The sequence below is a fragment of the Zalophus californianus genome, chromosome 9, assembly GCF_009762305.2.
Source record: "Zalophus californianus isolate mZalCal1 chromosome 9, mZalCal1.pri.v2, whole genome shotgun sequence".
In the NCBI taxonomy this organism is placed as follows: Eukaryota; Metazoa; Chordata; class Mammalia; order Carnivora; family Otariidae; genus Zalophus; species Zalophus californianus.
In genome coordinates, this window is record NC_045603.1 from 129,996,787 (window position 1) to 130,021,587 (window position 24,801).

At 45.4% G+C, this 24,801-nt stretch overlaps 1 protein-coding gene across 11 annotated transcripts in view; it reads right to left on the minus strand.

Moving 5' to 3' along the window:
* The window catches only part of CELF2 (CUGBP Elav-like family member 2), a 797,242-nt gene that overhangs the window by 155,496 nt on the left and 616,945 nt on the right, over positions 1-24,801 (minus strand). For 10 of the 11 annotated variants that reach the window (XM_027593429.2, XM_027593422.2, XM_027593424.2 and 7 more), the window contains one exon: positions 298-494. In XM_027593429.2, the coding sequence (XP_027449230.1) occupies positions 298-475 (178 nt within the window). In that variant the 5' untranslated portion in view covers positions 476-494. Of the gene's footprint in view, positions 1-297; positions 495-678; positions 953-24,801 lie in introns of those variants that run through there. The other variant, XM_027593428.2, reaches the window with a different exon arrangement.

The window sequence follows — 24,801 nt, forward strand, 5'->3', positions numbered from 1 at the left end:
ACAGAGGCGCGGCCGCGCGCTCCCGCCGCTCCTCCCTCCTGCGCGTCCCGGGCCGGCTCGGTCCACCTGTCCAGCGGGCGGGCGGGCAGGCGGGCGGGCGGGGGCGCGGGTGCCGGAGCGGGGAGGAGCCGGGCTGGCCGGAGCACCGGGGCGGCGGCGGCGGCTCCCCTCGTGGTCCTCCCTCCCGCGGGCAGCCCCGCCGGGCCTGCGGCCCCCTCCCCCGGCGCCCCCCGACTGCGTGCCCTGCGCCCTCCCCTCCCCCCCCTCAACCGCGCGCGTCCCCCCAGCGGTCTGTACCTTTACTCTGGGGAGGGTTCTGACTCCGGTCCCGGAGGACGTTGATCTGGTAGACGGCTCCGTAAGGCTCAAAAAGTTCTTTCAGCTCCTTTTCCGACCAGGACCGGGGGATCTGTCCGACAAACATCTTAATGGCATCTGGGTCTGGTTGGTCTGAGTGATCCAAAGCGCCGTTCATCTTGTTGGTTGTGCCGTTACTGTCAAAAAGGGAACCGGGAGCCAGAGTTAGGGCTGCACGGTGAGGGACAGGAAGAAAAAGAATGGGGATGGGGGTGGGGGTGGGGGCGGGGGCGGGGAGGCGGAAGGAGAAGGAAGAGGAGCACGGGGCAAAGTGCCTAATGAGTCGTAGAAATTTGATGAACTAAAACAAAGCACAGGCACCATTAGGTTGCTCCGCGGCGGCAGCGGCTGCGGGCTCTCACTGCAGGCTGCTATTCAGCATCGCCGCCCGAGCACAGGGCAGCGCCCTGCCGGCTGTCACCCGGGGCGTGGACATCTTGAAGCCCGGCTCGGGAGGCAGCTGCAAGTTAAGTGCAGGTCTCGCTCTGCAAGGCTGCCACCAACGCATCCGCAGCGTTATCAGCCCCACACTGGCTCTCGTGTGCAAAGAAGGGCAGGGCTGGATTTCTGCTGGATTCTCTGCCGCCGCCCCACCCCCCGCCCCGCCTTTTGGAGGTTTATTTGGAAGACAGGAGAGGTGGTAATAATAAAGTCACATGAAAAGAAAATGAAACACTTGGCAGTCCGTCAGATGACTAATGCAAGATGCTGGTGATGAATTTGCAGAGTGCGCGAGGCATCCATGTGTGCATCAAATTAGTACGTTGTTGCTGCTCAGAATGGAAAGTGCTCCAGCAGTGTAGCTCGGCGCGGCGGATTGGCTGCCCACGCTGGAGAAAAGGACCGGGGCGGGGCGGGGGCTCCCGTTTAAAAAGCACATTGTTTATGGGATCCAGGCACAAAGGGTTTAATTCAGAGAGGCAAAGGCGATCTCAGAAATGCCTGCTTTGTGCCGGAAAAAAAAATGCAGCCCCAGAAAGTTGAGTTCCCACTAAAGGACACTGAATATTTCAAATCTTTCACACTCCATAAATTGCTCTCTGTATATCTGACTTCCAGATGTTGTACTTGAGTTCTAAACAATCACACGTTTGGGAGAGAAAAGAGGAAAGTCTGCCTTTTCTTCTCTTAGCTTCAGTAAATATTTGGGGCTGATACAAAGAGCGAGACCATAAGCTTTTACATATCAATCTTCTTTAATGCTGTTTTCCAAAACCCTCATTTGGAAGACAGAACGCTCTCATTTAGAATTCTGCCATTCTAGTCAACATCATGTTATATGATGATGAAGACATTCATTTTTTTAAAAATTTGGATCCCTCCTATTTGAGCTGCAATAAACAGTAAAGCAAAATCCCCTACCTTCTTCATTCCTCCCAACACTCCTTAATGCACCCTAAAGCCACCTACTCTGCCAAGTGACAAGACTGAATGCCCTGAGCAGCATTCATTTGCAGTGCTGTGTTCTTGATTTAACATCCCACCCTGTGAAAATAAAATGCACCTAAGCAAGTGCAAACCCTGCAGATATAGTACCTACAAAGCCACTTCCATGACCATGGGCTAGCCCCCAGCTCAGGAGGCAGAAAGGTCAGAAAGGGGCCACATGGACTAAAACTTCCCTGCAAATGGCAGGTGTTATTTCCCCGTAGCCTGGGGGTAATAATTAGAAGATATTCAAGGATCTTAAGCAGGGTTCCTTATTAGGTTAAAGCCCATAATCAAGGACCACCAGAGCACCTCTAGTCTGCTGTGGACCTAGCTAGGGTTGCCCTGAGCCCCGGATAAAAAAAGACCCTGGGTGATGGCTAAAAGACAAACAAAAAGCCTGCAGAAAGCAGAAATCCTGAATTCAATTTAATCCCGAGAGGAAAATGATGGCAAATACTCTTTACTAGGTCCTGGCTCCAATTTCCACTTCTTCTCATTCCCCCTAGTTTACCACTTAAATTCTTTTTTTTTTATTCTTGAGATAAACAATCAGCCTGTCTAACTTGAAGCACTTTCAGAGCTTTCTCTAATCAACCTTATTGTTATAAAAAATGTTCTGCTGAATAAAATTTTGAGTGCAAAATCTTTCAACAATTTAGGTGCAATGTGACGCTTGTTTATGGTAGAGGTTGATCGTTTATCTTGTTCTTAGGCACCTATACTTCTTCACAAATCACCCTGTGCAAATTCAGTGAACGCTGTAACCCCACCGAGCTGATTCTGGCACAGTGGAGGTGGCAAAGCCCCACGCAGAACAGAATGTCGTGCTCACAGCTCGTTGAGAGCAGGGAGTGTGGCAAGATGTATTTCTGGGACAGGAAGGGCTGTGGTTACTGCTGCTGACAACCAGCTAGGATGAAAAGAGGAAGGCAGTGCCACAGGTCTCGGCTAACAGGGAACGGAAGTTCCAAAAATGGGGCTCTTGCATCTTGGCTCTACAGAGCACAGTTAATACAATGGAGGCGTTAGGGGACGGTATCCCAGTCCTCATGCCTGAACTTAGAGCAAACCTCCCATAATTGCCTTCCCCGTGAGGGCCCTTTTTCGTTTCCTCAAAAAATACTCACCAAGGTGCCCAAAGGAAGGGAAGCAGACAAGAGGGCTCGCGCCTCATGCGTTTGCTCTTTATGTTGGTAGGTGCATATTTATAACCCTTCCCCATCAGCCATCCTGCAGAGATGCCTGCAAGACCGCTGATCATCCTGAGGCAGCGGGCCGTCAGGGCTCGGGGCATGGACTCTGAATTCCGGGGCCAGCCCTTCCAAACTGTGCCACTCTGGGCTTAAACTCTTCATCTGTAAAATGGGAGTGACAGATGCCTTGTCACAGAGTCGGGTGCCGGCTACAGAACATAGCTCAGAGTAAGTGTCTAAGAAGCGTTGGCTTTTTCTACTGTTAAATCGCGTCTTTGCAATTGTGATGCACTCGGAATGAGTGACGATTATAAGTCTTCTTTTCAATCCCCAATTTTTCATAGTGGAGACTCAAACACAATTCATATCCTAAATAGTAATGCCTATTCTTTAGTGAGGACATACATGCCAGATACTGTGTGAGGTGCTTTACACTCATTATTTCTAATCCTTGTAACAACCCTATGAGAAAGTTTTATTTTCTGGATGCAAACATTGAAGAATTAAGTTCCTTTCTTAAGGTTACTGGCTTATATACTGTAGAAGCAGAATTCAAACCCAGGCCCAATGGGCTCCAAAGCACGAAATATTTCTAATCCATCATGTGGCCGAACACCGTGTCAGGTCTCCCTTGGGCTGAGAGTGAATGGCTCAGGGTAAATCTAAGAGAAGACAAGGCCAAGAGCAAATCCTATTGGGTCCCTAGAATCACACTGGCAAATAATAGGCAGCACTAAACACACACACACACACACACACACACACACACACACACACACACTTTCTACCATCTATGAAAAGGAGGGAGCCAACGGCTGAACTTGTGGCTCCATTAAGACTATGTTAAAACACACATTTTTCTCAATCATCACATAACAAAGTCTCCATCTCCACAGATCTCCTTCCTCTGTCCATCCCCACAGGGTGACATCAATGAGCATCTCTCATCCACACCTACACATTATTTCCCAACTACTTGCCATGCTGCAAACAATTGTTCCAAAGATTATCATCGAATGCTAAGCGCATGACAATCCTTTAAGTAAATCCAACAATGTCTATTTCTTACACAAACTACCACAACAGCACATCTTCTCAATCAAAAGCTTCTGTGCAGGACAGGTGGTCCTAACCCCACCGACCCCACGTTGCTGAATCCCTCGCCGAGTCCGTAATGGTACTACAACAGGCTGGTTAACTTTGCTCTAATGCAGGCGAGCTCCTCCTTCTTTGGACTCCCAGCTTTCTTCCTGGCTGATGCTTGTTTCTAGCAGAGACTTACTGACTTCTTTTGTCCTCAGGAGGCTGTACGCGCTGACACTTCTAAGGAAGCCAGAAATTATGTGTCCAACAGTTAAACCTTTGGGGGTACTTGCCAGAGGCCACAGAGAGCCAATGTGCTCTTCACAGAGGGGTAATTATGGGAAAAGATAACCCAAATCTCAGTAAGATCGTCTATTTACTAGATTCTGACCTCAGGCTTAGAAAATTAGACTAGCTCACTTCTCTGTATTCCCTAGCCATCTTTAGCACCTATTACAGGGCAGGAATTAGATTCAAATTCAAATACTTATTGAGAGCCTTCTCTTTGCCAGAAAACTCTGCCAGGTACTTGACATATGATATCACAACAGCTCCACAAAGTTGGCATGATCACCCCTGTTCTGGAAATGACGCCACTGAGAGTCATGGAGGTAAAGTGACTTTTCCCACATCACACCCCTAAGAAGAGGCGTCTGCAGAATCTGGACACATTAAGATGTAAAGGCCAATTGCTCAGTATTCCATAAGCTCGGTTTCTCGAGGCTGAGGTTTCCTGAAGACTGAGTGGCCACTCACAGGCACTGGACGAAAGCGCATACGTCTTGGCTGGCATCTCACCTACAAACTACAGGAGACCGAGCGCCAATTCTGCTCTTGCTCTCGGCAAGGAGCCAGATGTAAGGCTCCTCTAGGACAGATGCCATATGGAATCGGACCACGAGTTAGAGAGCACCAAGCTAGCGAGCACTGGTGGTATCGGTCTCAGAGCCAAGACGAAAACATAATGACGTTTGGGGCGGGGGGGGGGCGGAATGAGCGCGCTTACTTTTTTGCTTTTAGCACAGGCACCGACCTACTTCCCTACTCTATTTTTGCGTAAAGAAAACTAGATCAACAGAGGATATGCAAAATCTTCTGAGGTTCCTCTAAGCAGTCAAATGTTACCAAAATTATAATAACTGATTCAACATATCATTGTTCTTAATTCCAGGACAATAAGCTTTTATAAGGCCCAGTGAAGTGCAGGTTTTCTTTTGGAGAGTGGTAACAAAACACTGATGGTTCCTTTCATCTTGTTGCCTGGAAAGCACCTTTCTGCATTATATCTCCTCTAATCTATAGGACAACTAGAGTAACAAATTTACAAAATGGGTATAAGAAATGATAAGTGGCTATAAGTAATTGTACTAATGTTGAAAAAAAAAAAAGACATAAAATGCCCCTTCAGAAGATATACCAAAAGGATGCCTCGTCTTGGAACAATTTTGTAAAAACACAGCTAATCTCCCTGATGGTTTATCAACAATTTTACTGTTCCTATCCTCTTCAACCACCTGATTTTTGTTTTTTAGAGGATCTTGTATCCATGCTGCCCATCCCTGGGCAGTGATGGAAATGTTCTACAATTGCACAACCCAACATGGTAGCCAATAGTTACAAGCGCTACTAAACACCTGAAAAGGGTGTAGTGCAGCCGAGAAGCAATTTTTAATTTTAACCTTAATCACCTCTAGCTGCAAATATACTTAAAAAAAAAAAAAACTAATGAGAGTTGAAATTCACTAAAATATTATTTCATCAGGAGGTTTTGAGAAAACAAGAATAAGGGGCCAGGAAAATGACACCAACGCAGGAGCGCTGTGTGTGGGGTCGTGGGCTGCATGGCCGGGGCTCTCAGCACGGCTCAGCGTTACATTCACTGTGGGGTCCCAGGTAAACCACGCCACCACTCTGGACCTCGGTTTCCTTACTTGCAGAACAAAGAGAGAGAGAATCGTTCTCATCTGGCTCTTCGTTTCTCTAAACCTGTGCCTCTGCTTTGGGCCCAGATGATGATGTATGGAGAAGATAATTTAGGTAATATGACCAGCTGCCTACAGCCTGGGGGTGATTCCCCGTCTGTGTCTGATGCAGTCCCCTGGGGCTCACAGGTGACGGAGGCACAGGCTGGGGAGCTGACGAGGTGCCACCTACTCCGTGCAGAGCAGCCCGCAGGCTCAGATGGAGCTGCTGAATGCTGATGACTCGGGGTGGTTACCAGAGTGTCATCTCTCTCAATTTGTGCCAATTCGTCCCAATAGCCCAACTGCAGTCCCATCACTTCAGTCAGATGACAGGCCACTCTTTCAAAGGGCCCAGGAATCGTTTTTTTTTTTTTTTTTTTTTTTTAATATCACTTGTACTTAAGTAATAGCACATGGAGAAACAGGCTTTGTTTGGTGATCACAGGAAATTGTCCAAGACTGAGCTGCATAAGACAAAGGCAGAAGGAAGCTGGCGAGGAACCTGGAGCCTTCCGGCGGGCATGGGCAACAACAGGATGGGCATGAAATTCAGTACTATGAACCATCTTCCACACTGTCCAGGTCGTTGTTATCATTTAAAAACACAATTCTCTCCTCCACTGACTGGCAATGTGGCGCCCAGAGTCCAGCACCAGCCACTTCCCACACCGCACCATAAGCAACCCGGCAGAGACCTGGACACGGCCCCGCTCGGAAGGCACAACCCTCTAATTCTAAACCTTCCATGGCCTCTCACTTTGGAGAAAGAAATCACCTGTCATCGAACTTCAAGCTCTGGGAATTGCACGTCCTTTTGTAAATGTACTGTTCTGGGGTCACCATGATGGAGGAAAATGGCCATCTTCTGTGGCTACCTTTCAACACAGCACCTTCACCACAAGACTGACACAGCTACGGTTTAATTACAGTGGGATTCTGAGTTGCTGAATGGTTTTGGTAAATGTAACAAGACTCTCTGCACGTCTGCTCTCTCACCAAGAAGATGACGAAACCAAGGGCATTCCTGTGTTTACCTGGGAGGTACTGTCACCGCGGGTCACCAAAGCTTTGTGAGCCCAGGCCACGCCCGTTACAGGATGGGACCCCAAATCCCCGAGGCGCGACATCTGGAGGCCAGCTGCTGAACTCACAGAAGCTTAACTGGAGCAAATCATACCCTAAGTCGCCGAAGGAGGAGACAACGCCCTTCTCCAAAGGGTCAAATTATAAATAAATATGTGCTCCTCTTAAGCAAAGTTCAAGTTTCCCATAAGTACACGTACGTGGAATACATTCATCCCTGTGCTCTTGACAAAGTGGAAAAAATATCTAGCTTGTGAAGGATGTACAGGACATCGATTTCATTCACAGCTGACTAGGAAAGAGCACACCTGTGATAGGGCATGCTGCTGGATTGCTGGACTTAATGTTGGATTGTATTTGGAGGGAGGTCTAAAAGCTATACATTTGTTTACCAGGGTGAAATGTAACAATGACTCCTAGGAAGTGACTCATGCAGAAAAGGCCACACAGCACAGGTGTCTGGACTCACCAAGTAAAAGGGAAACCTTATTACCTTATCTCAACTTGACTGCTAGTAAAAAGCAGATAGCTGGAAAACCCCCACAAAGAAGTAAATTTGGAGGCTTCTGGGGGGTACCTGGAGTCTGAACATACAATAACTCTCGCTGGGAAGGCAGTGAGGCGTCGGCTCTGGATGGCCCCTGCCCAGGGAACTCATTTCACTCAGTGATTTATCAGAAAGAGTTCAGTGGACTTCAGAGCAGAGCACAAGGCATTTGCATAGGGAGAAGTTTTTTAGATGGACTTTTAGAAATGGCAACAGGGAAATAATAGTCACACAGAAGATTTATATTGGGCTTCACATTTTCAAAGTCTTCGAGGAGCTCACATTAATTAACCCTCCCCCCACACAAGGCTGAGGTCAGTATTACTGCCCCCACTTTGTAGATGGGAAGAGGGAGTGGGGGGCCCCCTGGCTCTGGGCATATGCCCCTTTCCAGGTGCCCTCCCCATCTGATTTACCTCCCCATGGCTCAGTGCTGCGGAATCCACCTGTCTGCCTGGGCAAGTCACTGTCCCTGGTCCTTCTGGCTGATGGGGAAGATGCTAGTTTGGTCCCATCACGTAAGTGAAATGTGAATCATTATGAAATGAAGACAAATGTGGGGGAAACTCCCCATACTGAACACGGATCTTCACCTAAGATGTCTCCCATGGCCACCTGCTAGCAGCAAATGATGAAAATAAGGTACATATATGGAGAGGACACTGCGTCAGGTGCCCCATCCCCAGGTACAAGCCACCGTGTTTCTTGAGGCACATAACTCCCGCTGCCGGCCCCAGCTAAACTATTTTGCCAGGAGTTACTGATGCAAGAGGAAGCCAGCAGGGAGGACTGATAACACCCCCCACTCCCTGGTGGCAAACATGGACGGTTCTCCTTTGCTCGTTTCTGTCAAATCCACTGGGAATTGATTCTTCCCCCCCCCCCCCCCCCATGCCCCAATCTTGTTTTCTTTCCTTCAGGTGACGCAGTTACGGAAGACCTGCTTTATGTCAGGCACGGTGCTAGATTTGAAGGAGAGTTAAAAAAGAGGTCACTGATGCCCCAAAGCCACTCGCAGCCAACGAAGAGAGTGTACAACGTGGAACCAAAATACGAAGCGATAACGCCCAGAACGGAGGGACAGACGAGGGCCTGCAGTAAGCCGGCCACAAGTGGGCGACTGGGCCACTGGGACTGGCACGCGACATTCTAAACACACTTCTCAACACACTTCACGCCGGTGGTCAAAGCTTTAAGTGGCACATGAACCAATCAGAGGCAAAGGAAGAGGAGCCGAGCGGTTTCGCTGCGTTGGCAAGGGGTTTCAAAGAAAAACGGCTATGGTAGGGGGCTGAAACTGGACAGAGAGCAGCCCCAGTGCCCCCTCCCTCCCATGGAGCTTGCACTTGACACGGGGGACGATGCCACGCTGGAGAGACCCATGGCTGGGACGGCCATCACAGCACTGCCCCCTTCGAGCTGGGAGGCACAGCCCTGGCTGCCCACGTCCACTCGCCATGCCAGAAAGTGGGGGCCCACCAGCATCCACAGAAGCCCTTGCACCCCTCCTGTGGCATCTAGCACTCTGCACGACATCCCATGGAGGCCACCTACCCTGTTGCTCCTGTTGTTCACCACCCTGTGTGTGACAGTCCCTTCCCTCCTGGTCCGCTCAACCCTCCACTCTGCTCTCCTAGAGCTGTAGCAAACAGAAGGCTCTGGCACCACCACAAATATATCAGCATATCGAACAAGAATCCTTCCCTGTCTTCTTTTCCTCCAGTTTGGTTTCACGTGTGACTTCTGTTTTTCTGAGTGGCTCCTTAGGGCCTAACCCTGCCCCAATCTGAGACCAGGAATGACACCTTACGCAGAACACACACATATCATGCAGATCTCCTGCTGGCCCGGACCTCTCCCGGTCTCTGACCGCTGAGCCTACCGAAACAGTAACTCACTGAGCCCCCAGTCAGGTGCACAGTCGGACTCTGAAATTCACGATGTCAACGATGTCTTCCTCAATCAGTAAGTCAACAGGTATTTATAAAGTGACCCCACGACCCAGGCATTCTTCAAGGTGCTGGAGAGACAGCAATGAATAAAATGAGGTAAAACTGCCTTTAAGGAGCTTATTTTGGGGGAGGGGCATAAAAATGGCAAAATAGGAGAATCTTCCTAAGAGATTAGAAAGGGCTCCTTCATTTCAGTGGGAAAAAAACGAAGACCGGGATGGAATCGCGGAGTGTCGGGTGGAGGGGTGCAGTTCTAAATAAGATGTTTAGAGAAGACCTCATTTGGAAGGTGAGCATGGGGCCTGCCCAGACTCAGTGTGTCCCTAACATATATTTTCTGAATCAAGAGATTTAATATAGCAAGAAGGCTGTAGAGTTGTAAAATTTAAGTCACATGTTATGCAGTTACAAAGAACCATGATTATAGAGAACCATGTTATCCCACTTGGCACTGTTCTATGGAATCTGAGGATCAATACACCTATTGCCAATGAGTTACTGAGTCATGCCTATTTTTCTCTAAATGCCCTCTGGGTTCACTTGCCCCAGCACTGCCACTGTCCTAATTCTGGCCATTCTGGTGATGAAACCATTGCAAAAACCATTCAGGGGGCTCTCCTACTTTGGACGAAAGGACAGAGACTTCACTGACCTCTGTGCTTGCCCTGTATTCAGAACTCTATCTACCCTCCTGTTAAATATTGATTATCTGTCCATTCATTATTCATTTTATCATTTATCAATGGCAAAACTGAATCTCAGGCTGGTCTCTCCTCAACCTGCTTTTGGCCCACCTTCCTCGGTCAGAAATGATGTGTAATCAAGGAGTGCAAGTTAAAATGAATGGTGGCCTAAGGGATGCAGCCGGCAGTATAAGGCTTGATATAAATGTGCTGAAGGTTAGCGATGCCACGGTTTCCTTCCACTGATCTGGAAAATCTAAAGCTGACAGTATATCTAGGAACTAATTACATCATATTAATGACTGTTCAGATCACAGAACAGCATCCATTTGTGAGAGAAGATACGTATTTCTGTAGACTAACAATTTATTAGGTTCAGATTTATTTCTTTTTTGGGGGGTAGGGCCTTCAAACTCCTGCATTTGTGGAATGCCAACAAGAGAATTCAGGAAAAAAAAAAAAAAAGGACCTCCGAGCAGTCAAAATGTGTGTCACCAAGTTCCCACCCTGGCGTTTATGCCCTTTCAATTCTTTGGGGAGCTTCTTGATCCATTCCTCAAAGATTCTTATGCTTAATGTTGGTTTTTCGCAGCCTTGATCATCTGCCTTTCAGACCCACAGGAGACTGCAGGTAGCAAAGGAGAGGGTTTGCAATCGGTGGCCCAGAGAGTGATGTCACCGGCCGATTTCGAAGGGGCGCAGCTGTGGAAAGCCCACTCTGAGCTGGGGCTGACTTCTGTTCTCCACGGGTTCCCAAGGACAGCTTCACAGCAGAATAATTACCTTGTATAATGACAATCTTGTCTCATTGAAAGGGCCACACTATGCTCAATAACTCCAGGTAAGAAGGCAGGGAAATATATAATTCATCGTTAAGAAGGGTTCCTTCAAAATGAGACAATAAGGAACTTGCGCCTTAAAGGATACGCTTTCAACTCTAGTGCAAACTCAGCTAACGAGGCTGACTCATCCCGCAGGGACCCCAGGTATCTGAGACTTTACTCTCTCATCCTAACACACGGTGTGCCTCAAAATTCAAGATCTGGGGACCATCTAATTTGCTGTCGTTAAATGCAGCGGCCGATTCTGCCAGGACACTTCAGCTTTTGGGGGGTTAATTTTCCCAAGTTGCCTGTTCTATTTTTACCAGCTTGTTTTACCAGCTCTTGTTGCATTTGGCTGGGACAAGTGAGGGAGGTGAGTGGGAATCCGGGGAGAGAGGAGTTGCTCCCTTTGGGGGATCTTGTTTTCCTAAAGTAAATTATGTTTGTTCACTGATCAAGAAGTAAACCTTAATTCTTTCTCTTTAGGACATCACAAAAGATGATGTTCGAGGTTTGAAAACTGGAGATTAAAAAGCCCATAATGGATGCCTGTGATACCATTCAAGGAACTAGTCATGAATTTTCTAGAAGCTTTCTGTCCCAGCATAAGGAAAGGAAACAAGAGGCTCTATAGAGATTGCACTAAATTCCTAGATAGCAATCCAAAACGTTCGCCTCTCCCATAGTCTGCTTAAAGAAATTTGCAAAAGTAATGGAAAAACACTGCCAAGTCTGTAGCATTACTCAAGGAAGACTTCCAGAATTCCATGCACGTCAGCTCCTTGGGTATGTTTCCCTATGATACGAACACACCAGTTGGTCATGCTACAAAACTACGTGTCAAAAGGCAAAGTCCAAATGACATTCTACTTTGCTAGTTTTCAAATTCCGACATCACATCTTAAGATGAAATCAATACCAAATACCACGTTTTGATTCAGAAATCTATAAGCCCCCCCTCCCCCAGCATCTCATAAATTCCATTTAGCATCTTAAACCACCAATTAAAATAGGCTTTGACATTTAATTTGCTTATTTCTTTAGAAACACACCATCAGATCTAACCCCCTAAACAAATAAGAATAAAAATTGGATTACGTGCTAAATTATAATAGCTGTTATTCTAAGAGGCTGAATATCATTATATCAAAATTCCCCATAGTTGATTTTTTTAAAGCCATTTCTTCATTTTTTGACACTACATCTGGCACAATGAATACAGATGATCATTTGTTTATGTATCTGTCTAACTGCCTTTCCCAAACACAGCCAGATGGAGTCTTTCAGAATCAAATTAATTTCAGATTAATTCACTCTGGACCCACTCCAGTTTCATGACTCTTCGCTTTGAGGCATCAACCAAATTGATGTGAAGTCATGAACTTAAAAGAGCACAGGTTCCTTGATATCAAGGGGGAATAAATAGTACAAGTCAGTGGTCGCTCCCCGTGCCCAGAAAGAAATCCATCCTAAGGCCTGACCAACATTTCACCATGTCAGAGTCATCCAGGAAGAATTTCCTTGTGGATCCATATAGGATCATGGTTAATTTCACATCCAGTATTCACAAGGCCTTGGGATGATTCCAGTAAAAATGAGAGACCTAATGACTAACGTCAGGACCCATGACATTATGGTAAACTTGCTATATACACAGAGCCAGGTACGGCCCGCCCCCCCGCCCCGCGAAGCGACAAGAGTTAATTCTAAACACCTGAAGTGCACATTCTCCCTCTCGAGCTGTGGGTACTGAAGGAACTAGACACAAATGTAACCAGGCTTTGCATGCTGTCAATCTCGGTGGATGCCTTTATTACTGTACTTGTTTCAATTGCAATTTGGGTTTCCATGGAGACACAACAGTCAGCTCTAGAAAATTATAAGATAAATGTCAGGTGGTGATAACGGTGTTAATGAAGCTTCGGTGACAAGCAGCTCTGCGCTTCAAATAATAAGCTTATTTCTATTAGCATATGTATAACCTGTCAAAAAAAACCTGGAAGAGAGTATTAAAAATGCAATATCTATCTATCTATATTTAAGAGGAGAGGGGATAGACCCCTCTGGAGTGGCTTAAATTTGGTGGGTCAACCTGAACAAGAAAAAACAAAAGTAATGGCTGGTTTTGTGGGAAAATTAAGCACCAGTGATGGCTCCCAACGAGGCTTTCACTGACATGAGGCAACACCTTACTTCACCCAGTACTGGATGGAGTTTTTTTCTTATAAGGTGGTTAATCTCTTTTGTCTCTGGAAGAGCTCAACTCACGAGGTCTGACCATGGCAGACTGCAAGCTTCTGAGAAATAAACGCCAAAACCAGCCGCATGGTTGGCTAACTACCACTGGGTCGCTAGAATCCAGAATCTGAAACCACCTTTGAGTAATCTACTGCCGCCAAACGTGTGCTGCCAAAATTTTCCCCGGAAGGACCTGTCAGGTCCCTCAAAACTGCCAACTGTGGGTTTCTGTAAGCTTGATGCATTGGAAACATACAGGTTCATGCTGTGGAAACGTGAAAACAGTGCAAGGCCAGATTTTAGGAAAAGTCCCTGCAGGAAAAAGAAGTTTCCTTTTGTTTGGAAAAGATGATTCAGACGTGGAACACATTTTTTACGTTCTCTTTGTGAACATCCTTAAAGATCCTGAGATATGACAAGGGTGATAATAATGCCAATCAAAGACAAAAGGAAGACCCGCCCACAAGAACTTGCTCACAATTCAATGCTCAGTGACCTGGCCATAGGGCCTGCCGTTCTTTCATTCCCCCATATTTTTCCTTCGTTTATTTAACAACTTTAGTGAGTGCCAGGCACTGTGTTTCAAAACTCACTGATGAGTTACGACACAATCACTGCCCTTACGTTTCTCATTGCTTAATGGCTTGTGCAACCGAATGTCCAAGTTTGAACCAAGTATCACAATATTTTTTTTTTTTCTTCCCTCCCCTGTCCAATGTTTGGTCCCTTTTGAAGTGACTACATGACTATATTTTTTTCTGGGGCAAAGCAACTCCTTTTGCTGTAACTCTACATTGGGATGAGCTGACTGCTGCAACCCTCCCCTATCCACCCTATCTCTGTCTGGATTTCTATAACAAAAATACCATAAGCTGGGTGGCTTAGAGACAACAAGCATCTACTTTTCCCAGTTCTGGAGGCTTTAAGTCCAGGGTCCAAGTACCAGCAGATTCAGTGTCTGATGACAGCCCGCTTCTTGGTTCATGGACGGCTGTCTTCTTGCTGTGTCCCCTCACATGATGAAAGGGGTGAAGGAACTCTCTTTTCTAATGGCACTAACCCCCTTAGGAGGGTTCCACCCTCATGACCTAAGCACCTCCCAAAGGCCCCATATACCTTTTGATACCACATCAAAAGGTGTGGTATTAGGTGTCCACATATGGATTTTGGGGAAACACACTCATTACTACGCTCGACTCCTTTCCTCCCACTCCACCTTCCAGGAGGAAGATGGATGGGGTCAAACCCAAGGTTCGGGATGTCACTGGCTTTGGTGCTAGGGCAGAAACATGTGGTGCAGCTTTTGAAGAAGCTACAAGTTACTGTTTCCCCGCATTTTTCTCTTTAGAATGTTCTCTCCTAACTCCATATGGCTGGTGTACCACGTACCAGGGCTGCCTCCCACTCCAAGCAGTGGGTGCCTCTCCCAGCTTTGCAAGATCTAGCATGACAGAGGGAGATCCAGGGGGAAGTGGAAACAGAATGGTTCAATCCTAATGCTCCGGTTTTTAGGAGAAAGGTTATACGACTTTCCCTAACAGCCCGTCCCTACAGTCTTTCCTGCCTGACTGAAATCACCATGAGGCTTTGAAGACCCAGGGATCTCAAGCCAGGGTTTGGTCCACAAGAAACAGCCTCGGGCTTCCATTTAGCGTAGGGCTTAGCTCACAGAACACAAAGATCTTCTGGCTCTCTTGTGGCCAAGCTGCCTCTCCAGAGACAGGTGTCCCACCCACGCCACAGCTTGTCAACACACTCAGTGTCCCCTATGCATGCATTATGGTACAGGTTCAGGTGTAATAAAGCTGACAGAAGACTCCAGAGGTCAAAATCCTCTCCACCTCACTCAAGAGTAAGGAATATATCCTTACCTCAAAGCAAAATAAAAACAACACAAAACCAACCAAAAACCAGCAACAACAAAAACAAAAGCCTATAATATCATCACACACTCCAAAGCTCCTCGATTTGTCTTCCGGTTATCCCACCCAGAGAAAAAGGATGGGAGGAAAAATAACTCAAGAGCACATATAAATCCCAAAACATTAGCAATGGGATTCTTTAGTAGGGCCAAAGGGGTCATCTGAATCCGGGGAACACAAAGGGAAAGTCATGAGGTTTAAGTTTAATAAGTCAACTTGAACTATGGGGCGTAGAGACTGAAAACTTTTCAGTCGTAAATCAAGTAATGTGATACTATGTTACTGAAAACTGGATGAAGCAGCATCTGTGGTCATGGAAACAAAAAGATTACACACAGCATGCCTCTGACCAACCAGTTAAATATCCTCAACCTTTTAGGAGCTTTCTTTTGACTAGTACTCCTCATTTTCTTTTGCTCCTGTTAGAACTTTTCACAAAATTTCACACCAATCTTGAAAGGCTTCAGAGAGTCAAACCTTGAGACTGAAAAGTCACCTGCGATGATTATTGTTGGTATTTTGAAATTACTGAAATAATTAGAGTTATCTTTAATAACACCATCACAAAGCATATTACAATAGTTCTTCAATTTTAAAATGACAGCTCTAAACTGGGGCAACCAAAATTACGATCATAATTTTCCAGAACTGACAATATTTGCTAAATAGACTCCTCCAAGAGGAGGAGGTTATACGCGTGGGAAATAAATAGGAGATTACAATTTAAGTGTGGCGGAGCTTTAACAAGTGAGTTCAAAAGTGAAAGCAGAAAACAAATCGCTGCCTAGGTTTTTGTTTTCTTTTGTTGTTGCTTCAGGTTGAGAGGTCTGACTACATTTAGGCAGCTTAGCCTTAGTTGACAGCAAGCAGGGGGCAGGTACCCACTACGGCCAGCAGAGCCCCACCGTCTGCTTTGAAAGGTATCACAAATAGCTTTCCAATTTTGCGTGTTTGTTTTTACAGACAATGGTATAAGGACAATCAAATCAAATACACTGAAGAGATATTACCATAATCATTCAAGTCATTAAAAACTACTGTGGAAGAAGCCCTTCCAAGATAACGTGGAATAGATCGTAAGTTCCTCTGGGACTTGGGGTGACAGGGTTCATGCTTCTCTGAAAATTGGACACATGACAGAAATAGCATTTCGGTCAGTAACTATGCCAAGAGCATGACGATTTTAAGCCACGGACAGTGAGATACCTATGATCTTGTCTTTAGCTGCAGGTTTACTTTGAAAATCATGATCCATTTGTTTTTCTAGAAGAATGATGGAGGGAAAGCAAAACTTCCCTTACGTTACCAAAAAGAACAATGAAACAGAAACACCACTGAGGCTGAAACCCGAAAACTCATCAAGGACAGGATGATGCAGAAATTTTAAAAACAACACCCAAATCACTATGAAAACGATTTTAATTCCCCTCCCAAGGTCATATGGCATCAATTTTGGAAACCACATTTCCCCTGGGAAATATAACTGTGTGAGGTTTTCTGTGTCCACGGTATCATGAATATATTTAACAGCACAAGGCGCTGGGATTTTGGAGATCAGCTGACTAGAGACAGTACCCCTGAATGAAGGCATGAATCCCTGAGGACAGGGTGCATTCCTATGCAGGGAGAATTCAAGATGATAATCATGTACCTGCTGTTAACTATACATATGCTTGGAGATCAGTGTGCTTTTGAGGCCTGCACATAGAGGTTTCATTAGCGACCCAAAATATCATGATCTCTGTGGACACCTTGGCAACTTTCCACCTCAGCGCACAGGGACCGGGAGTGCAAAGCACAGAAAGATCTAGAAATAACAGGAATGCCAGATGTGTCCTAAAGCTATGCTCAGAAAGAGCAAACCCTCATGTTTACTTCAGATACTGCTCCTGGAAATCCCAACCCCCTTGGCCGTGAGACTTACAGACATGTGTACTGCATTTACAAAAGGGATTTGTTCTTTTGGGAATTTTCACCTGGAGGACGTAAAACCTAAAGATCTGTGGCTTTGGCTGTGTGGGAAAGTCAAAATGCATCAGCTGATGAAGGCAGGGGATCTCCTTAATATGCACATTAATAATTTAGGTGTGGGAGGGAGGCATTGGGCGTAAATCAGTAGAAGGTTCCCTTGGTAAATGGGTTACTTGTGATAAATGGTTTCTAGCTAGGAGGCAGTTCACCTGTGAACCCGGGATGATGAGATTTACTGAGGCAATTTTTAATTCACTAACTGGACATTACTGACAGGCTACCAGCATTGTTTTGGGTTTTTTAGACAACAATCAATAACAAGGGCAACTTGCTTGGCTGACTGGAGGGAGATACAGCTTTTTTTTTTTTTTTCTCTTTAATTAACAATAACATTCAAGACCCGGACAGAGAATAATGGTAAAATAAATTATGGAACCACTTACGTATGAAACCATACATTATTGAAACTACTCTAAATGGGTCCTTAATCTAAATAAAGATGGTCATTTTAGGAAGCCAAGCATCTCAAGAATTAGAAAGGACACAATGTTATTCTGACCCAAAATATAAAAGGTGCGTCACTTTGCCAGCCGACCAAAGTATCAACCGCCCTTGATTTTTATTATGATTCATGTATGTCCTCTACCGCTGCCTGAGTCTCAGCTTCAGTTAGTTACAGCCCTGTATTTCTGTTGGCTAAAGACAGGAGAAAGAAGCAATCGGGCAAAATTCACTTCCAATATTTATACTTTGCGTATCCCAAACGGTCAACAAAAGCAATTCTATCCATTCTATACAGTGTGAATGACGCAAGGACCACCTCGGGCAAAGCATGAATGATGATGCATGATGGGGTCACGGTGCAGGATTCTCTTTGCTGCTAAAAATACCGACTCTAAGATGGCTAGCCTACCTTTCACTCTGTTAGTTTTAAGACCAGGCATCTTAATGAATGCAGTAGGAAAAGCATAGGAACCCCTTATTAAACCAGGTCCTTGCCATACAGGTTCTGTTTTTACTGCTGCTTAACTTAACACCAATAAACAAGAATGCAGGGTTTTCTTGGGCAGCTCTGATGGTGCTAAGCTCTAGAACTCCTTCAAAGTAAGTTTTGTTTTAACCTATGTATACTCTCTCTGACACCATCAGGGCAGTTGTCATTCTAATGTGTGGCTCTCCACGGGGTAGAACCTTCTTTGCTGCCACCATGACCACTGCCCCTGCCGGAAGGAAGGAAATCTCACCACGTGGGGAGCCTGGGCATGGCTTTGCTTGGCTGTTTTACACACTTGCGGTCACGTGTTCATAAAAATGAATTTTCAAGTGACACAGTAGCTTGCAATCTCCAGTCTATGCCATGGAGATAATTATGATCAGAGCAATTTCCTCCCTATAAAAGCGGCCAACAGTGATTGCATATACTCCCTATAACTTACAGTCCACATCCAATGCAAGAGAAATCCACTTGCCTAACATCCATTGCCACGTGATTATGAAACACCGATCTCAATCGTTTTAACAGGCTTACCCTACTTAACAAAGACATCCTGGTTTGTATGCATGGGGGCCACGCTCAAAAAGGCTTATGGGGACAAGCTTTGCACAAGCATTTTATTTTTTAATGACTCCAGAAGCTCTTGGGGCTCATCATATTAAAGGAAACAAAAAGGGAGGAAAGTAGCATTGGTTTTTAATTACTTCTACCTCTGAAGCTAACAGTGTTCAAACAAGAATTCTTTGAACATCCAAGAAACCAACCCAAGTGCAGACTTTCTGACTTGGCCAGTTGTCAAGTTCTGCCCGTACCACTGCCGCAGGCATGGAGATTTCTCACTGACGGGACAAGGCAGACACTAATAAAACGTTGAAGCTCCTCTCCCCAAGGCATCATCCTTTGCAAAAACAAAAACCTGAAAGTCTCAGGTAGTAATTTCTCTTCAATCCATCACCTCTTGTTCGTTTCTGTGGTCATCCTCCTAAAGTATCTGTGTGTCTAAGCAGAGAGCCTGATGCATACAAGGGACTGGTGGGTGGATGGATGGATAGATCAGATAAATAATCCATCTCCTCAGGTCCTGATCTAAAATTCTAAGGACTCCTTGTGACTTTTATTAAGGCACCATTCAATCTGAGTCCAAATTTGTAAAACCATATTTACCATTTTGGCTCCATCCTTTTCTTTTAAGTAAACATCCATTCTGATCTAGTTCTGTCTTCATGTGCTATGGGCTTGGGCTGACTGCTGGCACTGCCTTATTTTTTCACCTAGGAGACACGAGGGAGATCAGGCAAAGATAAAACTGCACGGCTAAACACACTTAGGGACATGGCTGTGGGTTGTAAATGGAAGGAGAGCGATCTAATGACACGGAGAGCCAAGGTGCCTCTGGATTCAGAAACAAAGAATCCTGACCAGTGACCCAACGATATACTCCAATCCACTTTGCGTGTAATTTTCCTTAGCCAGCTAAGGATGAATAGCAGACACACAGGCCACACAAGGGATAATAAAAATAGAGCAAAAAGGGAAAAGAAAGTTTCTGGTTTGCATTGTAACAAAAATGATTCCTCCCTTTATTATGAAAGTTTGCTCACTTAAATCATCACCTTGTACACCTTAAACTTACACAATGTTATAAGCCAAGGATATATCAATAAAGCTAGAAAAAAAGAAAATTCAAATAAGTCTGATTATCAAGATCTGAAACACAGCAATGTTTATTCATTATTTTATCCCTTTATTTTTTTTACAATATGTGTAGAGATATATTTGTTATGTTAGAAAAAAGATATCCTAGTGAAAAGCCTGGTCGATTACATGTTGGGCCCTTCCAGAAAAATTCATATGACTGCATGTAAAAACACTAATAAGATACCATTATTTGAATCACTCATTCATTCAATATGTACCAAGTGCTACAAACTGTTTCTAGAAGAGTGATGAATGGAAACAGGGAGGGTGTTGATGTTAGCCAGACCCCAGCTGAAACCCCAGCTCTGCAGCATTCTTGCTACCTAACCCTGGGCTAGTTACTCGGAGTCCCAAAATCTTCCACTAGACAATGAGTTTGCAAGGACCCCTCTCTCTGTGCTAACAGCACTTGGAAAGAGTATGGGTGCTCTTACAACATTCTCTGATTTTTTTTTAGTCAAGTAATACATGAATATGGAAAAAATGCATACACGAGTAAGGAATAACTGTTTCTCATGCAGGGTAAACAGCAGTATACAAAAGCCACATTTTAAATGGAAGCCACGTGGCCTAACACCATCCCAAGCATCCAAGATGCTAACATGAAGCTTAGCCAGTACTGAAGATGATGTTAAAGGAAGAAGAATGAAGGCCCTTCGTCTATACGAGAGGGGCCTGCCTGGATCCTCTGGATGCTGCTGGGTTTCCGTGTGGCTGTGCCACCCTGGGGCTGAAGGGGGTTCACAGCCCCCTCTCTCTCCGCACCCCTGCTCTCTCCCCACAGTCACCATGCACCTACCCGGCAGCTCACTTCCTCTCTGTGCTTCGTCCCTCAACATCGTCACCCGCTGATTTGAGAATATAGATTTCCCAGAGCAATCCTGCCCTTGAAAATCTCCACCCCACCCAACGGTTCTGTGTGAACAATCTTACCTGATTCTCATATTAAATGTAATCACTCACCAGGCAATCGTGTGTCCGAACGTGGGAGCCCCACATACAACCTGCTATTATTTGCTTAGTCAGGATAAAATGCATCTCAGAGCCGCTTATGAATCCCGATGCCCCTGGAAGCCCATCTGAAGAGCAGCCAGCTTTTCCAGTGATACATAAAAGTATCTCTGCCACACAGATGCCTGAGACTCATTTGTAGACCAATTACAAGACTGGAGAGGCAGCAATGTTTTACATTTGTTCTGTTTTGTATTTTTAGCCCTGGCTTTTTCCTTTCATGGATTATGGTAAATACAACATTTGCTTCCAGAATGTGGGACTTGCTAGGATCATAAAGGAAAGTGCCTAACAAGCAGATTACCTTTGGCTATTGCATTATAGGGATGCAGACAGTTACACTAAGTGGCTGGCTTTAGTCATATTCCAATTCTATTAAGCTGCCTTGCTTAGAAACACAGAAACAAACAAGGGAACCTCAGTGCACAGTGTGTTTTCAACTCCTGGCCCCCAATCAGCATGTCCATCCCTGGGAGGCCTTCACTAGGAGGAAGGGGGAGAAGGCTCTTAAAAAAAAAAGTCTAGGTTTCTGTAAGTTTGTTCTTGAAGTTTCTTTTTTCCCTTACCATCGTGTCATCTGCGTTCTCAACATCAAGCTAACAAAGGAATCTGGAGAACAAAGTAAAATAAGCCCTATAATTCTACTGGAAACCACATACTGCCCATATTATGGAGCCAAATACGAATGATTTTGCACGGAGCACTGTGTTTGGTCCTGGGCAGATGACATTCCTTGTGACTTTACCACCCACCGCTCAATCTGTTAATACCACATCAAATTACAATTTGTGTATTTTGCCTACTCGCCCAACTATACAAATCGTGGTGAGGATGAGCGGCAGATTTTCTTCTCTTCCCCACAAGCCTGTTGCTTCTTCCGACCTTGCCATAAATTAGCGAAATAACTGAGTTGTCAAGGTAGAATGTCTTCCAGAGGCAATTACGGTGAAACTTTGTTCCAACATTATGACACGTGGCATTTTCACTAATGTCCACACGAAACACACCAACGGGGGGCCCAGTGCATGTACCTGCAGATGAAAGGGAAATGTGCCATGTGGCCAAACATTAAGGAGCTCGCGGTCCGGGCCGTGATGCCATGGGTATCTGGTAGTGCAGTGAGCAGGCTACCGAGAGAGAGAGAGAGAGGTCACCTGCAAGTCTGTGCATTTTATTTAACAGTTCCCCCTTTCTTTGAGGAATAAGGTAAAGACGTTTTTCACTGCTCTAAAAATAACATTAAAAAAAAAAGTCAAGGGTAGCCTTTGAAGAGAAATGTATTTTAATAAAAGATGACAATACATGGGAAGAGATGCTCCGAAGAGCACTGGAAAGGTTGACGCAGGGTCTGGGGAAGACGGATGCCTTGGTAAGGATTTGGACCCAGGGGATAAACTGCATGACCTATCACAGGGCACGCTAGGCTGTGTGCGGGGCCGAGGTCACCGATGTGAGGTATGCAAGAGATTAGAAATGTGGGATGAGGAGGGGACAGAATGACATGCATGTTAGAAAACTTCCAACTAAACCACTCCAAACACAGACATCCTAAATGCCGATGAGGGTAGGTAGAGAGTAACATCAAGAAATGTGGGGCGTGAGGGGAAGCAAGCCAGGCCAAAACATGGCGTCAAGGGAATGGGAAACCAAGCACTGAAATCTCAAGCTGTGCTGGTAGAGTCCCCAGGACCTGGAAAGAGGTGCATGTGGGTTTCTGACAGTCTCTAGCATTTCAAGAGGGTGAAGATGTTCAAATATAGAGGAGTCATGATTATTCAACATGAGCAAAATACTTGATTGAGCTGCGTGTCAGGATCAAGAGAAAGTAACAGAAAGAAGCCCCTGAGGAACTGGTGGGCTGAGGACCCCTCTGGCATCTCAAATATCTACGTGATGTGGAGTTCAAGAGTGACAGGCGGAGGCATTCCTAAGAGAACAGGAAGAAGTGAAGGAAGCAGCAGGGGAGGACATTTTCCTTGGGAGGAGGGCACACCCTGGCTTCCCTGTAACCCACTTCTAACTGACCCGACCTTAAATCTCTCCCACCTGCTCATGCTACACCTGATCACCGAGTTCTTTATTTCTGAGCCTGGACTTCTAAGCCCTTGTCATCACCGCTCTCTTCAGGATCGCCTATACATACTTTTAATCTTGACATTCAAATTATTCACCCTTGGATCCGACTGGCAATTCCAGTTCTTTCCCTATTTCCCCTACCAGAACCCTTGGGCACAAGCTTTTATGTCCTGTTGTCTGCCTCTGCACATTTCTTCATTCCATTTCTGTACCCTAGAATTAGCTTCCTACTCCATCAAGAAGCAGATTACCATTCAAGATACAGAGAGTGATTAATTCTTCTCCAAACCAACCATACAGTTCTTGTCTATATAAACTGTCTGAGGAGTAATCACATTTTATGTAATCTTGTATATTTCCACCTTATATGTTTACCTCATTATTATATTATTTAACACATGGGACTGTGTGGTATAGTGCCAAGATCGCACACCTCGGAGTCCAAAGACCTCGGTTGGGTTTGCGACACCAGTGCTCACAAATAGGGCTGTGGAACATGAAAATACATCTGGGGTACAGTCTTTCATTAATAAAATGTCACCTGTAATAATGGGAAACATCACAGTTGCTTTAAGGATCAAAAAAAGATGTTGCATGTGAAAGTACTCCACAGACCAGGACAATATTATATAGCTGACCCTTGAACAATATGGGTTTGAACTGTGCGGGTCCACTTATACACACATTTTCCCCCCAAATACAATACTGCCGATGTATTTCCTCTTCCTTGGGATTTTTCTTGGTAACATTTTCTTTTCTTGAGCTTACTTTATTGTAAGGATACAGAAAATAATAGAACATACAGAGTATGTGTTAATCAACTCTTATGTTATTGGTGAGGCTTCCCGTCATCGTTTACAGTTACATTCTGGGGGAAGTCAAAAGTTATTTGTGGACTTCTGACTGCAGGAGGGCGGGTGCCCCAAACCTGCACATTGTTCAGGGACAAACTGTCTACTACGTCCTCTGTTTTGATCTTTCTTCCCACCTAGACTCTTAATGTCTTGAGGGCAGGAACCAGGTCTAAACAGTCCTTGGGATTTTTAACTTCATCTATCAAGGCACCTCAGGATCTAAGTAAATGTATCAGGAATTAAATAAATATGCAATGATTCATTATTTTGCACTTCAAAGTCAGTGGCAAAGGGCCTGAGGAACCAAGGCCTGTTGCTTTTGTCTCACCCGTGCTCCAGGAATGCCTGGTCTACACCACACTAACTCATTTTCCACTTGGCTCCCAGAGGAGGCTTTTGACAATGCAAACCTGTCTCTGTTGCTCCAGCTCCCTTAGATAATCTTCAAACTCTTCAGAATGATCAAAATTTTTTAGGAGCTGGTCTGGGGCTGATTCCACAGCCTCTCTTTTACCCCCGTGCATGCCCCTCAAAGTCTGCTCCGGACCCGGTGGTTTCCAATGGAGGGAACTCCCTCTTCCCCCGTTCCTACCGTGTGGGGCTGCCTCAGCTCCATTCCTTTGGCCGAATCCTATTTGACCTTGAAACACTCTTTAGGGAAATCTTCTCTCTCACTCCAGTCCCTGACTCCAGAATACGTCAGAGTACCACAGCACCAGATATATGACTTAGGGGGCGGGCTTCCTGACAAAGGGGGGCATACCTTCAAATATTCACTCCCAGAGCTCAGCACAGTGCCTGGCACGGGGTGAGTGGTTAAAATTTATACTGAATGAATGACTGTATGGATGAACTTAAAAAAAATTAAGTCAGCAACTCTACTTTTAATGCACATAAGGGATGGGCATTATTTCAGAAAA